Source organism: Clarias gariepinus, chromosome 19, assembly GCF_024256425.1.
Source record: "Clarias gariepinus isolate MV-2021 ecotype Netherlands chromosome 19, CGAR_prim_01v2, whole genome shotgun sequence".
NCBI lineage: Eukaryota > Metazoa > Chordata > Actinopteri > Siluriformes > Clariidae > Clarias > Clarias gariepinus.
Genome location: NC_071118.1, coordinates 21,306,512 through 21,332,039, shown reverse-complemented (window position 1 = coordinate 21,332,039; position 25,528 = coordinate 21,306,512). Strand labels below are relative to the sequence as shown.

Below are 25,528 nucleotides of genomic sequence, written 5' to 3'. Positions count from 1 at the left end.
TCTGACATTTTAAAGTCTTTCTTCTGTCTTATTCTTTCCCTAACCATCGCCTTCTAGTCAATCTATCAGACGCTGAAGTCAGACGCCAGCCGTCTTTAACTGCGCATCTGAAATGCAGAAGGTCTGCATCGCTGTGGCTTTCCTGCGCTATTAATATCCTCCCACGCTATACACACACACACGCACGCACAGGCACACACTTATGGAAACCAGCACAGCAGGATTAAACTTCCTATAGCTTAAAGTTCTGATCTGATGTAACAGTGAAGTGTAACAAATAATGATTCATTCTAAAGCCATTCAAACGTTTTGGTTGTCACTGTGTGAGTTGTGACGGTATTTATCATAAAATGCTTGTTTTTATGTCCTTGCACTGGATAGACCTTAATGAATCGAGACTGTTCAGCTCAGTCAAAATACAGAGTAATGAGTGAAAACAGATCATGGTTGACCGGATTAACATTTGGTTCAAAGTCCAAAAGGTCAAGAGTGTGTGTATGTGTGGAATCTCTACATGTTAATATAACTGTGCGTGTGTGTGTGTGTGTTTGCGTGTGTCATAGTTGTTTGGCCCTCATGTGAAGCCTCTGCATTGTCTCGGCGCTTCCTGTGTTCCCCGAGAGGATACATTCGCAAGGTTTCACACGCTCCCCCAGAGTGTGTGTGTACGTGTTTACGTGCGTCCGCCCGCTGTGGTTTTGTGTGCGTCTTCACATGATCTGTGGTTTGGTTGATAAACCTTAAGCAAAACCGCTAAGGTCATCTGGCACACTTCATGACCTTTTTGTGTAAGTGTGTGTGTGCGTGTTTGTGTGTGTCTGTAGGGTTGTGCTGGTTCCCATCCTTTTCTAAACTGACCTCTCTTACATTCCCCAGCCAATCTGATTGGAGTCTACTTCATCCAAGGCTCTCTCTCTCTCTCTCTCTCTCTCTCTCTCCCCATCTCCCTTCTGTTTCCCATATCAGCAACATCCTGTACAAAAGAATAAGAGGCAGCTTGATAACGCGACTCACATGGTTGGGAACGACTCATTCCTGTGCCTCAGGATTAATGAAGAATGGTGTGTGTCTGCTTATCTGTATCTGAAATCCTTCCTCTCGTCCAGACCATCTCTCACTTCAAATTAGTCTGGAATGAAATGTAATTAAAAACAAACTGTGCACTTATTTTCTCCATTTACAGTAGCATAACGGCTGTACATAACATACTACTGTTAGTATTGTATGATGCGTGTGTTTAGAGGAAGAGGATATAGTCAGTCTTTTCAGACAATTGGCAGTTCAAGTGCTAATTCTTTATGCCATTCAGCTCGTGCACACGCACACATACATGAAGGTCACATGTATTCAGTGGTGTTGTTAAACTTTACGCAGCCGATCTTAAGCCTCCTGGTTCCAGGTTGAAGCCACAGGAAACACACGCTTATATCCAGCGTTGGTATTCTTATGGTGGGCCGCCATGTGCATCTCATTTTAGCCCTTTCACCGGCCGGATTGTTTGTTTAGGAAGCAGACCACACAACTGTACGCGAAGTCAAAACGCTTTTATCCTTCCCTCATCTGGAGAACGTTTTCCTGTTTCATTAGACACGCTCCAGAAAAGAGCTCGACGATTAGCCGCTAGCAATCAAACGGGAGATCTTTAAATTGCACCTCGATTGGAGAATCAAGTAATGCAGGGGTGTCGGAGTCATTTTATGTAACAGGGCCGGATGAAGGAAAAAAAACAAACCAAAAGCTCATCAACAACTCCTCTTAAGTGTGTTTATTCTTCAGCAATTATCTAAAGTTATACTGAGGTATAAAAAGCACAAAAGTAGTATATACTGTATTATAATGAGTATAATGTCAATGGAGTGTGCGTGTGTGTCTAGGGGGGGGGGGTTAGTTAGTTTATAAAATCACCTACAAAATAAATAGCACACTCGTGATAATGTACTGGAATATGTACAAATAATAAAAATGTATCGTAGTGTAAGAAGACATTATTAAAATGCACTGGTATTAGGAAATGAGATACAATGTCAACCCTAGACACCAGCTAACCTGCTCCTTGTTACTGGTTTTCACAGATACAGAGTGTAAATTCAGAAAAGTAGTGAGATCATATTTCTTATCATCCACCCTTATTTGTATGTCGAATAAAAGCGACTGGAAAGCAAACAGACGCAGTGTATTTTGTATTGAATTGGCGTTGTATAGCATGCTTTGTAGTTGTGTATTATGTGGTCGCGTCACTTATTGGATACTGAGGACAAATGGGCTGAAAAAAGCCGGGCTGTCTCGGAGCTTTTGTTGCTCCCTTCTAAAGTTGACTAGTATAAAATCCTTTGTACCACTGTGCTGTTGAATGTTTGATTTTAATCAAACTGAGGTTGTTGATGAATTTTCTATAATTGTGTTTCAAAGCTTTTGTTCCTTGCAGGTTGCTGTTCGTATAAAAAAACTTGTACTAAGACTTACGAGACCACATCCTGATAATGACAGACATCCATGACTGGGGTTAAAGAGAGCAAAATGGGATGTCTTGTGTTAAGGGACGACCTACTCTCTTTGTTCCTGATCAATCCATCTCTATAAATTCTAATGTATGTGGAAGAAGGTCAGTAGCACTCAAAGTGTGTTATGCTGCCCTGTTAATAATAATAATAATAATAATAATAATAATAATAATGCACAGCACATGTTGACCACAGTTGGTAGCCGTCATGTGGTGGGGAGAGCTAGGTAAAAGGGGGAATATTTGCGAAATTGAGGAGAAAAGGGAAAACTGTAAGTGTGGGCAAATTGCTGGGGTTAAACGGGTATCACAGTCAGCAGGAAGGAATCTACGTAATTTATCCATTAAGATGGTTGCAGTAGTAATTTACTAATGTTTCTATGATCAGGTCTCAACACACCATCTAATCACATGACCTGGTTTGTGTTATTCCCTTTTTATTTTACTTATAGCTAAGCAGATAAAAGGAAGAGTAGGAGTTTGTACAGTGTGGTATTTACATTTGGCATGTTGCTTTCTATGTGAATTCCAAAATGCTAACCATCATTCAGCTGAAATATCAAAATAAACGGATCAGAGAAATACCAGCAATGTGGAGAAATCAACTATGCAGTACATGTTTAAAAAAGTAAAATAAAACACCTCTCGGGTGAGCAGAGGAATACCAAAAGGTCTGGAAGACCACTGAAAACAACCGTGATGGATGAAGGCAGAATATGTACACTGCTATGGATTTAAAAAATAAATCAATAAAAAATATTTCACAGCAGTCGGACAGATCAACATCATCATTAAGAGAAGACCTCACCAGACTAAATTCTGAGACGTTTATCACGAGATGTAAATCATTGGTAAGCCTCAAAAATAGGAAGACTAGATTAGAGTTTGGCAGCGAAAAACTGTTTGCCTTTACAGTTCTGGAACAATATCCAATGGACAAATGAGAATTATTTAACTTGCACAAAAATGTTCGGAAGAAAAGGATGTGGAGAAAGGAAGAAACTACTCTGATTCTAACCACCTAATTTCATGGTGCGGGAACAGAAGTCTGCCAGAGGAACTGCTTAATGGATATTTACTGATCATGTGACTGCTAACAGGATGAATTCTGAAATATATATTTTATATATAATGTGCTCAGATTCAGATGCTATAAAAACATTGGGATGGTGCACCACAGTGCAGATGGACAATGACCTATTTTAAAAGGAACTTTAAGGTAAAAAAAGTAGAATGTTCTTCAGTTACCAAGTCGATCACTTTACCTGAATCCAGTTTAGCATTACAATATAAAAACTAAAATGCCACAATTATCAGCAGGAACTGAATTAAGCTGTAGAAAAGCCATGGCAAAGCATCGACTTGAGCTTTATGGGTTCTAGGGTTCAGATACTTGTTAATTGAAAGGTTTTAAATCTAGTATTGAAAATGACAATGAAATTGACAAAGTTTGTTTGAAAACCGACAGTTTCAGCTTCATTGTGCAGTACAGAAACACATTTGCTCTATCATGTAGAGATCGCAAGTTCCATTTCATTTAAAAACATAAAACATCTGTAGCCAGGAGCTTTCAGGGGCAAGGATTCACTTTGGCGTCAATCACAGCAGCACTAGCCAATCTCCAAAACACCCCCCCCATGGGCACTTGTGCAGCAGTCAAAGAAACTCATGCCTTCGAGGAAGTACATGATAGGCTTCACTGTCCCTGTTGCATTTTCATATCCAGTTGGATTTTATTTGTACCGAAAGACTCTGATAAGTAACCTGGTAAGGTCCTCGAAAGTTTTCAGTTTTGGAAAACATATAAAAGTCCATGTTTTATTATTTGTGTTGACGGTTATAGTTCTTGAAGGGGGAGGGGGGGGGAGCAGCTAAAATCAGCATCGGCCAAAAAACTGCAATCGCTGTATCTCTAGTGAATACATTAAATTAAATCTAATCTAAAGTCTTTACTTTTAGCTTATATTCATAATTTAATTTCAACTCCAATATCCTGTGGTAGACAGCTAAACTAACTTTGTCAAAGTCCAAATATTTATATACCTGACTGTATTTCTCGTATGCTTTTCCTTTTGTGGTTAGTTTTCAACCTCAGTGCAGTTTATCAGAAAAGCAGGATTGTAATATCGCTTTTGTTGAGCAGAAGAAATGCCATGATACTTACTTGATACCCCCCCACACACACGAGTAGGGGTTTTGGTAACCCTATTCAAAAATTGTAAATGGTCTGTCAGGATTTATATGCAAGCCGTTATATTACTGAATCCCCGGTTATTCTGTATTAGTTTATGTGGGGCTCTGGCGCAGTGTTTAGGGTTTGTGTGTGCGTAATGACGTGCTCAGTGATACTGTAATGTATTGTGTTGCTGTGTTGTGGTTCAGTATGATGTGTTTGAGTGCTAGTTTCAAGTGTTTGTGGCTTTTTTTACCACATTGCCGAGGTTAAGGTTACCACGCTGGTCTACACTCTGACCAGCTATTACAGCCTGGGCTACACCACAGTCTGGGCGAATTTGCTTTGCGAGTGAATGTGTATATTTTTGCGCACGTGTGAGCATGTTTCCTCTTGCAGCACGGCTGTGTGTCTTTCTGATCTATACTGGACGTAGGTTATGTTTTTTTTTTTATCCCAATATATAAGATGCAAAAAGACAGGAGTCAAGTCTAGGTCCATACATAAGGATCTAGAGCTTCATGGTGCGTGCGTGTGTGTGTGTGTGTGTGTGTGTGTGTGTGTGTGTGTGTGTGGTAGTTTGCATTTGTTTTAATCTTCATGTCCTGCCTTATCCTGTTTGCCCCTGGTCATGACTGCTGGCTGATCTCCCTTCCCTCGGCCTTGAAGAACTTTCCTCTTCTCTCTCACACGCACACGGATTTGGGGAACATTTAAGCATCTAAAAACGGACACTTTTTAATTAAAGTGCAAAAGTTAACCGGAGAACTTTTAATGTGGGTTCATGTTGTCGAAAGTGATAAAGCTACACAAAGTACTGTGTTAATTGTGGTATTGTAGAATCTCCCCAGACTATTTTATTATTATTTTTTTTGGCAGTGGGTGTCTAAGTTAAAGGAATTCTGGAAGAGCTTATTTGGATACGCAATGATCTCTGTATTGGATATCATAACGGATTATTTTGCTCAGGTTTCTAGCTGTTATTTTGCTAAATATTTTAATATCCAACTCATTAGCAGGTTATACAAGGCTGCTGTGCTCCATTAGATCACAAAGACTGGCACTCTGCAAATACAATTATCACTATCACTCCAAGTGGATTCCAGTCTCCAAGACTTTTTTATCCTGTAAACCCAATGAAGGGAGTTTTTTTTTTATTTATTTTTTTTATGTTAGACTAATAAAACTGGTCAGAAGAAGCTTGGTAGAAGGATAGTTTCGTTTTTCTGCTAATTCACCAAATCTAACTTTTAAGAAATCTCAGGACAGCGTTCAATCTTTAAATATAGTAGAAATGGTACCATATTTTCTGGCTAAATTCAAAACGTGGAATTCCTGACCTCCTACCAGGAAAAACCCAGAGGAAGTGCTGTCTCGACTCCAGAATTTCCACTCAAAGTCAAGACGATCTCCTTAACCCTTAAATTAATATGGATGCTCAAAACACAACTTCTTTACTAATAAATTAAATGTTCTTTGTATATAAAAGTATTTACTTTCAGGCTTAATCAGTGTTGATTATTTCTCGCTCGTTGATGGCGTTGATTTGTACCTCGCTCTTTTCCTGAAGTGAATTCATCACTCATTACACTTAAATATGGTGGCAACCATGTTTTTCTTTACTTCAATTGAATTGGTTCGAAAGTGACCGAATCAAGAGCTTTATGCATAAGAAAAAAATTCCTGGCTGTATTTTAAGCGAGACGTCTGCAGAATGTGCCAGACAGAAACATTCATTCTTAATCTAGCCAGACTCTGTGGTCATACAGTAAAATACGAACGATATACAGGAAACCTGAAAGATGGGTTAAACATAGAGTAGATTTTATGTAAATTTTAAATTGCATTCAGTGTTTCAGATTAAAAGCAAAAATGCCCATGTAGCTTGAATTTGTTTCTTTCTTTGTCTCTTGAAAACCCATTTCTTTTGCTGATGCCTGTGCAGCGCCTTTGACGTCATCGAATTTGCCTAAGCAAGGGTAGGGTTGAGGTGAAGTAACCCAGCTAGAACTTTAGGCTGAATACACTCCGAGGAACTTTGCTAGGAAAAAACGTGAACCATTCCGGCAATTATCCGGTTAGCCAATCATGTTGCAACAGCAAAGTGACCAAAAAAAATATTCTGGTAACCTCTTCAGAAAGTCTTCAGGTAACTCTTCCATTATACACCAAACAGAACACGGGATGCCAGTGAATTTCAATTCAGTTGAATAAAATTTTATTTGTATAGTGCTTTTAACGATTTTCATTGTCACAAAGCAGCTTTACATCAAAAGAAATTATGGATGTTTGTATGAAATGTGAATGTCTATAAATCAGAATGATTAGATAGTCACTGATGCCACCGTTGCCCTCGGCTTGCTCAAGGACAAACTCCCAGAGATGGCAAAAGGAAGAAACCTTAAGAGGAACAAGACTCGACAGGGAACCCATTCTGCTTCAGCCTCAGCCATTTTCATGCTAAAGTGGGTCCGTCCCCATTCACTACACACGCGCATCCCAAACAGACCACACAAGGATCCATGCGACGAGATCTAATTTCGAATTTGACTGTTTTCGTGGAGTTTTTCTGAAACACTTTTTTTTTCAACCAGAAAATCTGTAGAATTCACACACACGCCAAAAAAAACAAACAAACATGCAGTTAGTGTCTATTCTGTGTGCGGAAACACCTAATTGGTTCAAGCTTACCCAGATACTCATCCATATGAGCTACAACAGCAAAAGAGCATGTTGGGTTCCACTGATGTCCGTCATGAAACAGGACACTAATGCTAAACCAGGAATAGGTTCATCAAAACCAAACGGCTAAAGAGCAGAAAAAGAGCAGCGAATGTTTTCTGTGTTCACTGGATTCTCAGGCAAAAACTGAACCCTGTGTTGTGTTCTGCTGTTTAAGCTCCTCTACCTCAAAGTTTGGCATTGTGAGAGAATTTTCAAGCATTTTTACATAGTGTTTATTTCAGCTACCAAAGCATTCGGTCAACTCGACCAGATTAGGTATATGGATATATTTTGTGACATTCTGATAGTTTGAGCAGTCAGCATGCTAACAGCTATTTCACAGTTGTAGTCTGACATTTTGCAGTGCAATCGCCGCCCCACAGCTAAACACATGAACAAGTGGGTAATCGGGTGTTCCCAATAAAGTGGCCATTCAGCATATATTATTCAGTCTACAGGTGGTTTTTTTTGTCTGCTTTGTGCACCGTGTGAAAAACGTTACTTATGTGCAGAGCTGATTTTTTTTTTTTTTTTTTTTTTTTTCTCGAAGCTGTGTGTGTGTGTCGGGTGTTACACTTGGTACAGTGCCTCTGGGTGAGACAGCCAATCCTTCTGTGTGGAATTCAGTGATTCACCCTGGCTGGAATGTGTGGGCTCTGCACAGGAAGTGAGGTAATCTCCTCGCTATCTCCTGCCTTTTATTGAGGAATGAGGAAAAAGTGGGTAGTTTATTGTGTAGAGCTGTGCAACTAAACAAGCAAATTAATTGAAAATAAAATAATGTGGTCTAAATGTTTAGGCAGATAAATTGCTCGAGTTTGGTTTTTCCAAGGCGCGTTTATGCCATAAGTGAGGTCATCGGGACGTAGACAGAAGCGACCCTTGACCCAGATGGCTGTGTAAAGAGCGCATGTGCAGTGGAGGAGGGAGCACAACAGGTGCGGCTAATTCCTTTGGATAGTAGACATTTGCTCCATTGCATGTGAAGCATTCAGCGTCTGGAGAAACGCTCTAAGCTCTCTGTCTCTCTCTCTCTCTCTCTGTCTCTCTCTCTCTCTCTCTCTCTCTCTTTTTCTGTGTGTGTGTGCGTGTGTGTGTGGCTCATTAGGAGGCCTTTTACAGTTCCTTTCAGCTGAATAGTCGCAGTGTGTTGCCGAAGAGGGAGGAATCTGTGCTCTCCTCTCTTCTCACTGCGTTCCTTTATTTCCTCCTTATTCTTTTTCTCACTCGCTCCATTCTTTCTCACGACCCCTCTCACACTTTCACACCCCACCACCTAAAGTTTCTTAATGCCACAATTGTAAATATCTGTGACAGACCAACAAAAAAAAAGAGGAAAAGAGCAGGACAGCAAACAAAAAGAGAGAACGTGTATTAGTGAGAGAAAGCGTGTGTCGTTGGAAACTCTGACGCGAGCGAGCGGGTAGAGTGTGTCTCGACAGTGCAGCTTAATCCAGGAAACTCCCTTAGAACAACAAGGCATGGCCGCTTTCCAGAGAGTTCCTCTGGAGCAGACACACAGAGACACAAAGTTAATGTTTTAATATTTTACACATGCACGTTATATTATCTTTCCTTTTTTTTTCCTTTTCCACTCCCTGGTATTCACCCCTTTACCAAAGTAATGTCCTAATTTCTTCATGAACCGTTAATATAGGGACGCTCCTGCAGAGTTATGAGCATGTCTCTGGAGCTTGTTGTTTTGCTGCAAGCTTCTTAATGCTTGGATGATTGTTCAGATGTTCCTGCAGAGATAAGGGTCAATCAATAAAAAGTTTAATAATGTAGGTATGTGGCATTACTTTTTTTGTTTATATATTTTTTAAAATCAGCTTATACTTTTTGTAAAACTTTATTTAAAAGCAGACTTTCGTTAACAGAAGATAGCTTTAGCACACCTGCACCATTCACCTTGTGAGAAATTCAGCTTATTGCAAGATGCAGATTTTTCTTTACCTTATTTTGGTCTTGAACTCCCGTAATAACTTTTTTCTGAAATTAAGTTTTAGGCATTTGCACAAGATTTCAGCTGAACAGATGTTGGGCTTTGTGCAGAGTAAAAATGAACCTTATGTAAGCTGTGCCTTTTATCATCTCCATATAAAATTGAGTTTTTATTGTTACATTAGTATTAGTCATTTTTTTTTTAAATACACATTCTTTTTCCAACAATGTTTTGAGTGCTAACCACTGCATTTCCATTACAAAGTAGCTACATCTGTTTACTTGATTACAACATCCTCACAGTGCTGCTTTAACCAGTAAATTGCGTTTTGCAATTTTCATGTTAGGGCATTTAATCATTTCCAACCATCCAGCCTTTTAAGCAATTTTTACATACTCTGGGCTGGGCGTTTTCTAGAAGATCCCACCGCCCCCGTCTTTGTGCCAGAGGATAATGGGAAATGTAGGCCATCGGCGGTGTAGTGTTTCCTCTGAGGTGTTCAGTGACCGTCAAAAGAAGAAGAATCAAAAGAAGGGATAAAGCAGAAGAAGGAAGAAATGTGGGTCATTCGAAGCGGCACTTTGTTGAAAGAGGCCGTCTCTTTGTGACCGAGCTGAAAAGATGGTGAATAAAGAGAAACGCCTAAGGGGGAAAGTGGGCAAAAAGAGCTCGCGATAGAGCGGCCTCTCTTTCTCTCTCTCGCTCCCTCTTTCTGTCTCACTCACACAGTCGGTTCATGAACCAGCTTTTTTTTCATTTTGCACTTCAAACACTTACCTATTAATATATGAATGCACAATTCACCCCCTTTCATTTTTTTCCCTTACCAAGCTTAACACATTCTCGTCTGCACACGGCCTGTCCATTTTACCTGACGCGCTTTGAGTCATCATGCTGTTCTTTCACTGAAGTTTTCTGCTGTTGATTTTAGGGACGGTTAATTGCAATTGCAATTATTTTCGCATTGCAATTGTGATTTTAAACTGTGATGTGTAACTATTAAATGAACCATTTTTGTATTCGCACATATTTCTCTAGGTAGGCTAATATTTATCGCCTCAAAAAAAAAGTATTCACAAATAACTAAATTATTGACAAACTCCAAGTTCCTAACAATTTGTTTAAATAATTGCACAGGTCAATATTGCGATTTCGATTACTGTGTGATTAACTGTGCAGAAATAATACACACATGATGACTGTACAAAAATAAAAAGTACAGTTAATGATCTATGTGTAACACAATGTTGTCTTCTGCTGTTTTTAGATCTGCTCATAGGTTTAATATGTTGTGCTTTCTGAACATCTTTTCTGTTCACAATATTTGTATAGAGCACTCATTTACTGTTGTTGTCTCCATCCTGTACCCGTGGCCCAGTCTGAGCACTGGCCTCTGATTGCTTGTATGAACAAGGCGTGTCCACCCACACAACTGCCACTCACCGGGTGTTTTGGTTTTGCTTAGTTTTGTTTTTTTACACCACTCTGTGTTAACTTTACAGACTGATTTGCTTGGAAATCCCAGGGCATCAGCCATTTCCAAAATTTTCAAGCCAGCCCAATAAACAAACAACACACACAAGCACGCCGAAGCCTTTCTTTTCCTCATTATGAATGAAATGTTTGACTGATTGTATAATCGCGTAAATGACAAGAGGCATTCCTAATAAAGTGTCCAGTGAGTGTATATGCCATAGTTGCACATTATTCACAGTGTAAAGAGAGTTTCTATGCCTCTGTGCCATATGGCTGTGTGTACGTGTGGGGGCGCCTGTAACCATGGCAGCATCACGTACATCTTTAGATTATATTTCATCTGGGTACAGCAAAGCTCTCCCCCCCCTATTTGCCTCCCTGTATGGATTTGCATTTCTTTTTAATCTTCCGGGGTCTCATTTATCATAGCATGTGTAGGTCAAGTTCTAATTCTGGATGTGAAGAAGCTTCGGTGCACATGTGAAAATGGCCACTTATCACAGCTGTACGTAGGGGATGTTAATGAATCTTGCTCTGTCTGGGCACAACCTCATGCATGTGATTTGTGCGAACCATAAACATCTGATTGAGAGTAGCCGTGTACATCAGTCCATGCATGACACACCAAGAGTAAGAAGCTTTTTCTTTTCCATAGCCGTTTGTAAGCAGTAAGATTCTAAGCTTGGAGGAGTTAAAAAGCCCAGGAATGATGATGATGACGGTGGTTTAAACTAGACAACAAGTTTTTGTTTTTTTACATTTAATCATTTAGATTTTTATTGCTGGCAGGCAGAAGGCAAAAAACTATACATGCACTATTCCCATTCACATCCCTAGTTGATTATGATCATGAGCTCAAGTAGTGTAGCTGAGTTTGAGGAGCTGTCAGAGCCGGAATGCCGACAGCATTCCCACCTCCGGCGTTATTTCAGTGCTTTTGAAGACATTCGTATCGGGTAGGTGGGAAATCATCAAGCTTTACTTGCTTGATCCTTAAATGTGCATTTAGTAAGATGTTTCTTTACATTTTATGTTACTTCATAATCAGTTTACCTACAATTCCTCCTCAACCACTAGGGGTTTGTGTACTTACTAAATCAGATTCTATGTGTAGAAACATGTATATGTACACAGAGCCATGTGTCTGCAGGGTTAATAAAAGAGATCCCTGGTTTAAATTAAAGAAAGCAATCTTTTGCACGAGGGATGCATCCGTGTCTCATTCCACTTTTACATATTTCACTTTCTCTGCTACTTCCAGTCAAAATAAGAAAGGCATGTGAACTGACCTGAATGGCTTTGTCTCACCAGGTTTTTCTTCTCGTGCTGGGTTTGACCGTGGTGAGCAGAGGAGCAGCTGAGCTCGGCTTCAATTTGAACCTGAACCAGACGGCCAAGCAGCATGCTTGTGTGGAGAACGAGGAGTATTCACACCATGGATTATGCTGCAAAAACTGCGAGGCTGGTGAGTAGGAATGACACGTGTTATTAGACACAGGCCATGATGTGAAATTAGCATAAGGCTGCAACATTATTTTAAAATCTATTTAAAAGTAGTTAATAATGTAAAAAAAAAAATGTTGTAAAGACATTTCATCAATCAAAATGCTCCGAAGTGTAGCACTTAGCAACCACCTATAACAACATCCATCCATCATTTCCATATGGAGACTTGATGTGTTTTTGTTTATTAGAGTTACGGCTGGCTGTGGAAATATTAATACTGTCATGTACAATTACTAAACTGGTTTAGAAATATATAATGCTATGCAAGTTTAATTTTAGCCTCTCTTAGCACTAAGTTTAATAGTTTCTCCATGAGCTGAGAAAGTAAACCCTTGTGGGGGGATGTTTGTATTTCTTTAACAGGGACCTACGTGAAGGAGAAGTGCACTGCAAATCAGGAGATGGGAATATGTGAACCGTGCAAGACGGGCACCTACGCCGAGCATCCAACTGGCATGGAAATGTGCCTCCAGTGTAGTCCGTGCCCTGCGGGTAATTCTCCTTCTTTATGTGTTTTCCAAAACTGATAATTTGATCACATCCAACTCACTGTCATTACTGAGTAACATTTATCTGCAGAGAGCATTGATCCACCCCTAAAGAGAATTAGGATTGTGTGCTTTACCAGTAAACTGATGAGTTTGGACAATAAATCATAATACAACCGAAGAAATTAAAAGCATTTCCAGAACATGTTAGCCTGGGTGTGTTTACTTAAGAGAATTAGTTATTCACTGTCCCTCAGGCTATGACATGTTACAACACATTTTCAGAAAAGGCCATTAAACAAAAGCACTCGTGAAGCCTAAACTTTGCTGCAAACTCGTATGAAACAGTCGCACGATGTCCCAAAGGACTTCTATAGGACACTAATGGACACCAGGTGAATAGAGACAGGTTTAGAGTTTCCTCAGCCATGAGAAACCGATCAGCTACTGTTACGCAGTCTGGGTGTGGCCTTCACCCATCACCCCTGCTCTTTTTGTGATCCTTTCTGTGTGTGAGTCAAGTGAGTGTGTGTGTGCGCGCGTGAGAGAGAGAGATGGTGATATAGAGAGGAAGAGTTGATGGAAACCGTTGCTGACTCATGTGGGGTGTGTGGATCAGGAAAATCATAGTTTAATCACTCCTTTTAGGAATCTGGACAGTTGCCCATGAACATTCTATGATTTCTGTTATGCTATACATACTCATATTGCATGTCGTACATCATTAAGGTATTCTGCTAGAATGTTTATTGCATTTATTTCTCTTTAGTTCCTTGCAGGATAAACACCTGTAGTTAAAAGCGGTGTATTCTGTATATTAATCCACCTTCATCCATTTGTCTTTCTCTCTCTCTCTCTCTCTCTCTGCACAGGTCAAATAGAAACACAGAAGTGCACAAGCACAATGGACACTACGTGTGAGTGCAGGTCTGGCACATTCTGTCTGCCAGATGAGCCCTGTGAAGTGTGCAAGAAGTGCACTAGGTAACTACTATGCCACAACCTGAAGAAAAAGTACTAAAAGTACTACTATAGCTTGAGAGAACCTTTTTCATGGTCACACATTCTGCAATATAAAGTTTTAAAAATTACACAATGTAATAAATCCATTTGGTCATTTAAACATTTTTAAAACTGAGTTTGTACAGTAAGCAGAGTTTTTTTTTTTTTTTTCTTTCTTGCAAAGATGATGGTGTGTAAGCATTGCAGTTAATTTGACAGCCAGGATCAGGTTTTTGGCTATGTTCATATTACATGCCACATTGTTCAGCTCTAATTTTTGTTCGTCAGAGTAGATTTGCATGTCATGACGAATCACATTCAGAAATACTTTTATGTGACTCTAATGTGGTCCTTTGAAATGGCACGCATGTGCACATCGATTTAGTTTTTGCATGTGCCATTTGTGTTAAAGCATGTCATATTTGATCGACCAGGTAGTCATTCCAAACAAGGGTGTGAGAGTCACATGATTTCTGAACTGACGGTCCTCATTCAAGTTACATGACAGTGTGTCAGATATGTATTCAATCTAGGACCACATACAACAGTTAGATTGTGGATTCAGACAACCTTAAAAAAAACTTTTTTACAAAAAACAGAATTGAGTCATTAAAGGCTGGTAATATGAATGTAGCCATTTCCACATTTCCAGAATTTGGCCACAAAAATGAATTATTCTCTGCAGTGTTGGTAATATCTTAAAATGCAAAACTGATGTCAGAACCGGCAGTAATAACCGTTCTCAAATTTGTGTCTTAGGTGCAAAGCAGATGAAATTGAGGAGCGGGCGTGCACTCCAACCTCCAACACAAAGTGTAAAAAACGCCCTTTATCACCTCATGACCCCACTGTGATGCCCACAGTCTCACCCACATCCAGTACTGAAAATCATGGCATCATGGGTACAATTACATGACCACACCACACTCATTTATGTTACAAGACTATAGTATTTGAACATTAGATTATTTAATCTGTATTAAAATGCTTGTATTTTGTTTTCTCTCCTTTTTCCCCAGTGTCGGTTGTATTGTTTCTTTTATTCTTGGTTTTCATCTTGATCATTGTGTTGGTGCTTCGGCGGAAGAGACGACTCCGTAGACAACAAGGTTTTTAAACTAATCATCTTAATAAAATGAACTATTGTATATTATGAATATTGATGAGAAATGTTCCATCTTAAAGGGCTGTTCAGGTCCTCTAATAGTGAATCTATTATTTAAAATTCTGCTGTAGATGCATAATAAATTAATGTTAAAATGTGGACAAAAGTATGTGGACATCTAAACTTCCCTCACAGTTTTAGGGTCTGCTCAAAAACTTAAAATTACAAAGTTCTTCAGAATGTCTTTGTCATTAAGGTTTTCCTTCACCAGAACTGAGAGACCTAGTGTAAACCTGTCTTAATAAGACCAGTGCCCCAAAATCTTATGGAAGGTATTTAACATTAAAGTAGCCGCAGCGGGGTGCTCAATGACCAGAAATGGCTGTTTATTTATTTATTTTTTTTCCTGTTGAGTCTGGTTCCTCTCAAGGCTGTCACCAGAGACAAACTGACCATTTTGATTCATACAAATTCACATTTCATACAAACTTAAATAATTCTTTTGATTGTGTAAAGCTGCTTTGCGGCAATGACAATTGCTAAAAGCGCTATACAAATAAAATTGAATTGAATTAAATTGAATGGTGAGGTCTCCACATACTTTTGTCATTGTAGTGCACTATTTGTACCCAACATTAGTGCATAAAACAGTGTTAGACAATTAGTGGTGATGAATTTAGACTTTATCATTTGTTGTTATTGCTGTTTGTTGCTTATGGTGTGTTTTTAATTTTCTCCTATTTAGCAAGCCCAGTGGTTCAAAATAATGAAGTAAAGATTCCTATTGTAAGTCCCTTTATGCTTCAGGTTAATCAACACACACCAAAAATAACCGAGTTGATATTTAATATTTGCACCAATCTTAAAGTGCAAACTTCTGATTACCTGCTGATTTGTGTCTTTCTAGGATGGTGTTTGTGTTCCTACCTCTGAGGAGTGTGAGAACAATCGTAACGCAGGATTAGAGGAGGCAGAGCTGCCTCGCACGGAGTCTCGTCCGCTGCTGCAAGAGACTCACATCCTGGGGAGTAAAAGCATCCCAGTGGAGGATGAGGACAGAGGACTTGGGGATAGCCTACCAAACACCACCAGCTCCTCCCAGACCAGTCTATCTGCTCTGCCCGTCAACATGACACTTCCTATTTCAGCCAGCTGTGAGAGGGAGGCAGAGTCATGGGCCAAGGTGAGTCAAAACAGTCACAGTAAACACTAGGGACGGGAATCATCAGGGACCAGTGGATGTGATGCTATTACAATACATTTTCGCTGAAACTTGGCAAATAATTTGCTCCTACAACACAGGATGCTTTGCTGCCTGCCAATGCAGGAATAGTTTAGAGCAGAGGATCATAGTGGAATTGAACCAGTTAAATGCAAACTTGTATCAATTTTAAATAAAATGTAAAAAAAAAAATTTTGTGTATTGACAAAGAATGTCAATACTGAATCAATGTTGTTTTTCCCATCTTTAGTAAACCATGTTGAGTTAAACTTTAATACCTTGGCTATTGTATTGTCTGTATCCATGTGAACTTTGTGTTGCAATATGGTCTCTCTCTCTCTCTCTCTCTCTCTCTCTCTCTCTCTATATATATATATATATATATATATATATATAATTATTATTATTTTTATTTTACCAAAATACCCACTGTTTCAACTTCACATCTGGGATCACTCCAGCTGTTCCCATCTGCACTTGATGCTTTAAATTTAATGCTTTAAAGCATTATTGCAGCTGATTTAACACATCATCTCAGTGTCATGAGAGAAATATTTTTAAACCAAACAATGCTATACACACCCATGTGTAATATCCACACACCCATTACAACCTTGATCAGCTGGATGGGGTGTGTTAGATCAGGGAGTGAATGTTAACCTCAAGACATTATCTTTCCATTAGCAGCATTTCTGCTTTAAATTAACGATAAAATCTGTGATTTACATGTCTGGCTTGCGGTATGTTCCTTTGAGATGGCAGGGGTTCAGCATGAATGAGTCACAGTAAAGTCAGCAATCTCATGCTGTACTGCAGAGACAGGTTTTTTTTTCTTCTTTTTTTCTGAGGAGCAGAATGTTAATTATGTTTGTGTGTGTTTTAATAGGAGGATGGCACACCCCGAAAACTGGTGCCCTTACTTGGTAAGAAACTTGCTGTTAAGATAATTCCATGATAAGTGTTAGAGATAAACTGTTGTTTATCTTTTTCGTAAGCACACAAAATGTGCTTTTTTTTGTATAAATATACCTACACACACCTCAAACTGTCATCATGTCCTAGAGAGATTTCCTTCATTACATCCTCGTTAGTGGTGAAAATCCTTACTACTATTGTTAGTAAATGCTATGGTAGTTTTCCATTAGTCAGTGTTTGTTTAATATTTTTTGGTATTATTGTCCAGTGTTGGTGCTTTACATTTTTTGCTAGTGATGAATAAACCACTTTGGGATGCTCTACATACAGTTATACAGTTGCACTATATAAATATAATCCTAGCAGGGCTTGCTCTGGTACAAGTGTAAGCATTTAAAAGTTGACCATTGGCATGTTTAAGGATAATTGTCAAAATAAATTGCTATAATTAAGTAGTGGGTGATTTATCTAAGGTCATTTGTCATTTAAACGTTTATTATTTTAAAATTATAAAAATGGTTTCTTTTGTATAGAATTATTCTGACACCTTCCTTATTCTTCTGTCCACAGCTGAGGAAGTGTCTCTAAGCAAGAGCTTCGACCTGTTTGACGTACTGGATGTGCGTGTTCACAACAAGTTTTTTCGCAGCATTGGTGTAAGTGATAACGCCATCAAGCTTGCAGAGTCGCACAACGCTAGCGACAAAGTGTATGAACTGTTGCGCGTGTGGATGCAACGTGAGGGACTCCGAGCCAACATCAATTCCCTGCTACAGGCGCTGCTCGATCTCGACCAGCGCTACTCCGCCGAGCAGATCGCCTGCCGTGCAGTTGAGCGTGGCTACTACAAATACGAGTGATGAGAAAACGTATAAATGAAGAGAGAAAAAAAAAAAAAAGAAAACAGTGCCTCGTAATGAACTTGTAAAGTGGAAAGCATCGTGCCTTACCTTTACACGGCCTATAATGGACTAAAGGTGCAAATGTTGTTTACGACAAGTGGGTTAATATGAATGAAACTCATTTAACCAAACTCGTGAGCTATAACAAGCATTTGAGAGTCATGTGGGGGTGCTAGGTTTTTTTTTTTGTTTTGTTTCGTTTTTTGGCTGCTGTAGCTGAACAGTTCATGATGCCTCCCATTACCTCTCAGGCGTATAAAAAGAAAAAAAAAGAATTGAAAGAAAATGCCTGTAAGCAATTGTGTGAAACTATGCTACACAAGATAAAGAGAGAAGCAATGCTTAATTCAGCCTCTCGTTCGTCCACGCATGTGCACTGATGTTCTGCAGCAAAGCGTATCGTCGTAGAAAATTTAAACGGCGTGGCAACCTCTTCTGTTTTTTTTCTAAACAAAACACTGGGCTGTGAAAAAGACAAAAAACAAAAAAAAATATGTTTAGATGATCATTATGACATTGAAACACACTCATTAAGAGCAGCCTGATGTAAGAAAGAGAATGTCGTGTTTGAGACAGGCAGAGGGAGGACTTGGCTTTTGTTTGTCTGTTAAAGCTCTGTTTGTAGCAACTTTTTATTTGGCTATTTTAAAGCCATCACTGGACTCAGCGAGAATTTGCGCTAGGTAACAGCGTAGCTTTGTCTCAAATTGTGCACTGGCCTCAGGCTTTTTTGTTTGTTTGTTTGTTTGTTTTTATATAAATAAATACAGGTTGGTCCAAAGCCTGCAAATACTTTTTTTTCTTTCTTTTTTTCCCCACTGGTGATGCATACAAGCAGCTTTAATTATAGTAAACAAAATGTTTGGTTTTGACTAATTGGTTTTGTGCACATTTATAGTTAAAGGCAGTTTTACCAATAGACCAGACATCCTCTAACAAGGCTGCAGCCCAGTTTGAAACATAAAAAATTTCCTGAGGTCCACGCAAACCAATAATCACAACTCTGATCAATACACAAGACTACCATTAATGAAGAATATCACATTGGTTAAATCCCATGTTTTGTTTTATTCCTTCTGGTTGTTTTGTAAATGTGAATACTTTAATCAGAAAGATTTTATGGGAGTTTTAAACCTAATTTCAAAATTAGAAGTAAAAAAATGTTTTATTTATTTGTTATGAACGGTGTCTCACTGTCCCCCTTGAGTACATTTACAGCAGTACCACGCTTTGGGGGGGAAAAACTGCCCTAAACTACACTAAATGCCTCTACAGTTTTTGACATTTTTTTCAGCTTTGTTTTTCCATTGTTCAATGATATTGACTATGGTAGAATAGAGGAAGGAAGGGGACACAAAGATGATTTGTTTTTTGACATAAGTCAAGGTCATAAAGCTTTCTAACATAGTTCATGCAAAACAAAATATATATATGAAATAGTAGTAGACTGTAAAGATTGATTTGCAGTCATGGTTTAATGTAAATGTCCTGTCTGCTTAGGATATTTCACATATTTAAGGACGTATTCTGCTTCGTTCACCAGCAAGTCCATGTCACTGCGGAAAGTGAACTTAGTAAAGTCAGTTAGACAAACCTCTTCAGCCTCTTCCATTTCCTTATTTATGTAGAATTTGGATATATTTATTGTCATAGTAGAACTATGTGTAATTATTTATACCTTTTAATCATATTCAAGTGTGTTGTTGTGTGTAGGTTTTCAATTGCCTTGCAGTGTAAGGCACAACAACTACAAGCAAGTGGCATTGATTTTTAAGCTGCCAAAAGCTCAGTGCTGTTTGGCACAAACTTCTACATTTCTTAAACGGGTGCCCCATTGCTCCCATTCAACACATGACAAAAACAAGATTACTTCTTTGTTGTTTGTTTGTTTGTTTGTTTTTGTTTGTTGTTTGTTTGTTTTATACTCTCAACCTATTGCATGTAGTAGTAAATCATGGATGTGTTGGTACGTGTGGATTTTTATTTTATTATTATTATTTTTTTTTTAAAAAGATCTCATGGAAAGATGAAGGTCTTTTCCACTCATCGAGATTTGAATTTCATTTATTATGACCTGAGCTGTATATAGTCATAGAAGGAATCATTTAAATACCAGAAATTGCAGATATATATTATAAATATACGTATCTATTGAAAACCTAGAGTGAGGAGAATGAAGTATAGTGACATCCTACAAACTGAAGGAACAAACTGACTGCTGAATGAGTTCATAATAGAAAGTTATGTAAGGGGACACTCAGTGTGAAGCTATTTCATAAACTATAATGATACTGTTCTAGCCTACAACAGAGTTAAAATTATTTATTCATGACCGTGTCATAGAGATTGTTGCCATTTACAAGTTCCTATATACACTCCTTTATTGGTTCGTTTGTGAGATTGTAAATGAGCTTAGGTCTTCGACTCAGCTGTGTGTAAATTGCCATAGCTGTATAAACTAGTTGTAAGTAAGAGTGTATTCTCTAAATGGGGGGAAAAAGACTTGTTCAGTGTTCATTCAGCTCATGTAACAGTGCAGGCACTGCCACCTAGTGTTTTCAAAAATTAAATATTATAATGTGGACTGATACTGTCTGGTCCAAAAGAGAACTGATACTAGTGAAGAAGATACATGGCGCAAGACATCCTTAAAAAAAAAAAAAAAGTCTAAAGTCAGTAAATGTTTTCTTACTGACTAAAAACGATAAAGTACAATTTCATTCAATTTAATCAGATACTTAAATTTTTTTTTTTTTACAAATCTGCTGTCAGTTGGATAAACCTTTCCGTTAAAGTTTCATTCAAACTTTTGGACCAGACTGTACATGCATCAATATCAAGGGACCTGTTTTTCTTCTTCCTGTTTTTTTTTCCTTTCTCTGTTCTCTTCTTATGCACTTGTAGTGAGTTTTTTTTTTTTTTTTAAATACAGTAACAATTCATTTAATAGATGAGCTCAATGATTTCATGACTTCTCTATATTATTTACTTTACTCATAGATCAGCTTGATTTCTTTTAACACATCTGCATTTTCTTCCTACATTTGCTTACCCACGTTTCTCGCTCTCATATTGTAGAAGCAAACACGTCTTGTCGGCTCGTTAACAGTTGTAAGGTATTTGCTGTTGCAAATGCATTTGTAGAATGATTTAATTGTGAAATAAACATTTCTTACTAAATGTGAAGTGTAGTTCTGTGGTGAAATTCAGCACATGCTGACACTGATTTTTCTCATGTCCATTAAAAGCTTTAGAGTAAGAAATAGAGCTTTATAATTTACATTGAGTATTTAGAGATTAAGGAATTATTGTCCTTTTTGATCTGTTTTTCTAAACGACTTTAATCTGATTACCAGATTCTAAGGCAGTGATGCACAGATAAATTTGCAGGGCTTTCCTTTCTAACACCATGGAGCTGACTGATATGCATCAACATAAACCAATTGTTATGCTCATTATTTAAATTCTGCTCTTTATAAAAACATTTTATTCTGGAATAAAACTGGATATTTTTATAGAGACTACAAAGCAGTTCTGGTAAATGGTACACACACAACAACTTTGGTGCTCAGTATCCACCCTCTTAAGCTGGCCTGATGTGGCTGCACTGTCCTACAGCCACCATTAGGATGACCATTAAGAGCATTAAGAGTGTTTAAACTGCATAATAAGACAGTCACAGCTTACAGATATCCTTCTGGAAAGTGCTCTTAATATGGTAAGTTTCGGTGAGAGATGAGGCAGTTAAGCTTGGAGGAGAAGTTGTTCCCCAGAGAAAAGATCCACAATCAGGCTTCTACCTTCAAGCAAAGGAAACAACATAAACCTTAAGGCTCAGAACCGCACTCGGGTTTCTTTTACACTAGGCACAATTGCTTGTGTTCCGACCCGCTCCGATACAGCAGGTGGTGGTATGCACCTAGCTGGTTTGTGATTCACTAATAAACACAAGGAGTGGAAGAGTACAAGAAAGTCTTAATTTGGGGGCTTCTTCTTTGAAGGCTGCATTTGAAGATTGTCATAGTGTAATGAGTATTTCAATGGTTCCGTCAAATTTGGCCGCCTTTACTCTACGGTGGAATCTTTGGGCGGTTCAACTTAAAGTGCCCCTATTATGCCATTTTAAAGGTTGCTAATATTGCTTAATGAGTCTCTTAAAACAGGTTTACAGGCATGCAAGGTCAAAAAACACTTTAGTTTTCTCCAAAAATGGATTACATTTTTATCCATTTCTATCATCTACCATTTCTGCATTTCCTTTTCCTTTCATCTTTTCTATCAATTCGAGCCGGAGTCTGACGACTGGAGCAGGACGTTTCTCAGTGGTAAGTGTCGTATGTTAATGTACGTAGATGCACGGGCGCTTGTGATGTACATGTGTGTGTGTGTGATGCATTTTTTCCCCCTCGGGGCTTGCTGTAGAAGGGCAAGGGGGATGCGCACTTCTCAAGTGTTAGGTTCAGTTTTGGTGAATGGTGGAGAATAAACAGTTAAAAAGGATTTCGTGTGCTCTCGTCTTATTGTTTTTTTTTTATATTACAAATTGTTTAAGCAAACCCGGCATGAATGCTCGGTCACATTAACAAGAGTTTGGTAACGTTAATTGTAAGAGGACGGGCTAATTGTTCTCGATGTAGAACGTGGGCGGACATTATGCAAATATGTTACGTAGTGACGTGGATCCGCAAGAGAGAAAAATTTAAATTGCTAACGACTCGTTTAGGCAAATGTGAGCCAACTCTTTTTTTTTTAATAGACAAAAGCTTCATTTATCGTGCACTGTCGGCGTCACATATAGTGCAGATCGTTTATGTTCACATACAGCTACATGACACACTGCATGAAAGATCATATTTGAAAAAGCATCATGGGGGCACTTTAAGAATCATTGCAAGTCAGAAAGAGACACAGAACCCGATGAGTTTCCGCTCAATTGGATATCCAACAATACTCACCTACTCACTCATACCCTATCCTGTGCTGCTTATCTTGTTCAGGAGCCCTGGAGCCTATCCCAGGGGACTTGGTGTAGGGTACACTCTGGAATGCCAATCTATCACAGGGCACACAAGCACACTCGGACACTAAAACTATGCCATCTGCCATAAATTACTATTAAGTATTAAAATATATTAAATGTTGCATATAAAAAAACACATAAAATCCGTTTCCTTTGAGACAGGTTTTTGTAATACCTGGTAAATTTCCGCTGTTAAATGACTTATGCTCGCAGTGAAGAAAATAATAATAATAAATGAAAAAAGTAAAATCAAAATTTCTGATTCCAAAACTTCCTTAAAGTCCTTTTATAACTGTAGCAGTAAAGGCTGCTAGGCGACAGGACCGGTGCTTCATAACATGAAAGTAAGCGTGGAAAAAGCTGGTGACGCAAATAGGAAATCCTCCAGAGACCAAAATATTTCACTTCCAGACGTTAGTGAATGCAAGAAGACTACGAAGGACGCAGCCCCCGGATTGAGACACAGCTAATGTTAGGAACGACCACACCGGCTGACCCTCTCACTTGCTTGAGAGCAGCTTTTCAGTACCTTATATAACAGCACCCTGAAGCCCAAAACAGTAAGGCAGCAACATAGGACAGTGGTCACCCAGACAGGGTCTACTAAATCTCACAGTATCACGCAAGCTAAAACAGACAGATGGAGATTTGGTCTTAACAGCAGTCACACGAGACTTGCCATTTGGATAGCAAGAATACCTTCTGAAATGGACGTCATTGATCTCCCTAAGCAACCTGATAGAAGACAACCGGAGAGGAACCTGAAGATGACGGATGTCAGTTAACACAGGAAAAAGCAACAACAGCTTTATGAGAACTGTACACCAGGCAGGTCCTCATGCTGTCTTCATCAAAATCAAACTTCTTTAAGAAAAGGTGATTAGACACCAAGGGACCAACATGATTTTCGATACTGATGTTCAATAACCAAATCAGAACACACTGTTCATGGATTGTTGCAGGATCTAGAGTACTTTAGGCAAAAACATCATCCTTGAAATTATTTTTAGAGAAACCACCTCATACATCAGCACTTTTTACAATCTGAAGAGGAGCAGGAGAGAAGAGCAGTGGAGATGAAAGTGAAGAAATCTAATAACCCGTGTGTCGTTAACTAGCTCTTTAAAGGCACAGCTCCGTCGAAATGAAAGCCAAACAGCTGCAAATAATGTACCCTACTGCTCAGTGGGGAAACAGCTGTTTTTTATTTGCTATTTATTAACAGTATTAGTTCTTAACCATGTATGCTATTTTGACCTTTGGACAAAACATTTGCTTTATTTAACATCTTATTATAACCATATGCATTTCCTGTTTGGATCTTAAATGTTTCAGTGCTATTGTGGGAGGCAGTATTGCATCCTAACAGCATTGTGAAAGCAAAACGGATATTTCTACAATACAGCTTTCATTCCAAATGCAATTTAAAGTTGACTTTAATTACGTTTGCACAGTTACTTCACACAAAGGACAGCTTCTTTCGCCATAAAAGCAACACATAGATAAAAACAAGGTGTCTGTAATACAATAGAGACTTTTGATAAATACAACAATTGTTTTGTCTTTGTCTGGCGTGTGAAGGACAGCGAACAGTCTTGATCAAGCCATATTTGAGAACATTTCTTCAGCAAACAACAAATTGTTGCATAAGGCACAGCAGCACAGCATTCCTGGGTTCGACCCTATAGGCGGGTAGCTTCCTGTGACCTTGTGATGCTTTTAAGATTCATAGGTCACTGTGTGGCTTCTCAAACAAAACACATTCCTCTGAAAAAGACAAAAACATGACAAAATACAAGATGTCTTTTTTTAAGCAAAATATGCAAATATGAGGGGTGGCTCTAGATTTTTGCACAGTACTGTATATTGTGATGAACTGGCAGCCCTTTTACAGCATTTAACCATGTTGTGCTTGTCTCTCCTGGGGTAGGCCAACCACCCCAAACCCTGACAAGGATAAAGCTGCTGCTGAAGAGAAATGATTTAGTTTCATTGCTGCATAGGCTGTTTGCACTAAAACCTAGAGAAAGTGAACACTGTTTCCTTTCTCTTTGCATATGGAATTAGATTTCAAATGTGGCTCGCAGTGTATTCATTTTAAAATGCAGTGGTTTGATAAACTATAATAAGGCCGTTCATGCTAAATGCGTGTTTCTTGAACTCTTATTCCTGAACGTTGGGGCAACTGGATCGGAAAAACCATAAATCAGAATATCCTGTGCATGACAAGACATCCCTTGATTCCAAAAATGGACAAGTAGCAGGTATATGGATTTCCACTGATGTTAAATGTCATTGAAGGAAATCTGAGCCGTAGTCGGCTCACTCAGGTAAGGAATGCGAATTGTATACGAGGTTTTATTACAGGTTGTGATATCACTCTCTGCCGAACAAAAAGAAAGCATGCGCATAGATATAATCTTACCCATTAGCACCTCGGGATAGTGACATTTGATCCGTGGCAAGACTGATCACAGCTTGATTCATTGCTAAATAAAGTACTGTGATGTTATGTCTTGCTACATAAGTCATAAAACAATCTAATTCTGC

The 25,528-nt window shown here is 38.7% G+C and overlaps 1 protein-coding gene across 2 annotated transcripts in view; it reads left to right on the top strand.

Annotated features, from left to right (window-relative positions):
- tnfrsfa (tumor necrosis factor receptor superfamily, member a) overlaps positions 1 to 20,877 on the top strand; it is a 28,654-nt gene extending 7,777 nt beyond the window's left edge. Inside the window, exons 2-10 of one of the 2 annotated variants that reach the window (XM_053478824.1) lie at positions 12,130 to 12,283; positions 12,688 to 12,816; positions 13,685 to 13,796; positions 14,574 to 14,716; positions 14,834 to 14,923; positions 15,665 to 15,705; positions 15,827 to 16,102; positions 17,028 to 17,064; positions 17,627 to 20,877. In XM_053478824.1, the coding sequence (XP_053334799.1) occupies positions 12,130 to 12,283; positions 12,688 to 12,816; positions 13,685 to 13,796; positions 14,574 to 14,716; positions 14,834 to 14,923; positions 15,665 to 15,705; positions 15,827 to 16,102; positions 17,028 to 17,064; positions 17,627 to 17,916 (1,272 nt within the window). In that variant the 3' untranslated portion in view covers positions 17,917 to 20,877. Of the gene's footprint in view, positions 1 to 12,111; positions 12,284 to 12,687; positions 12,817 to 13,684; positions 13,797 to 14,573; positions 14,717 to 14,833; positions 14,924 to 15,664; positions 15,706 to 15,826; positions 16,103 to 17,027; positions 17,065 to 17,626 lie in introns of those variants that run through there. The other variant, XM_053478823.1, reaches the window with a different exon arrangement.
- Positions 20,878 to 25,528: the final 4,651 nt, after the last annotated feature.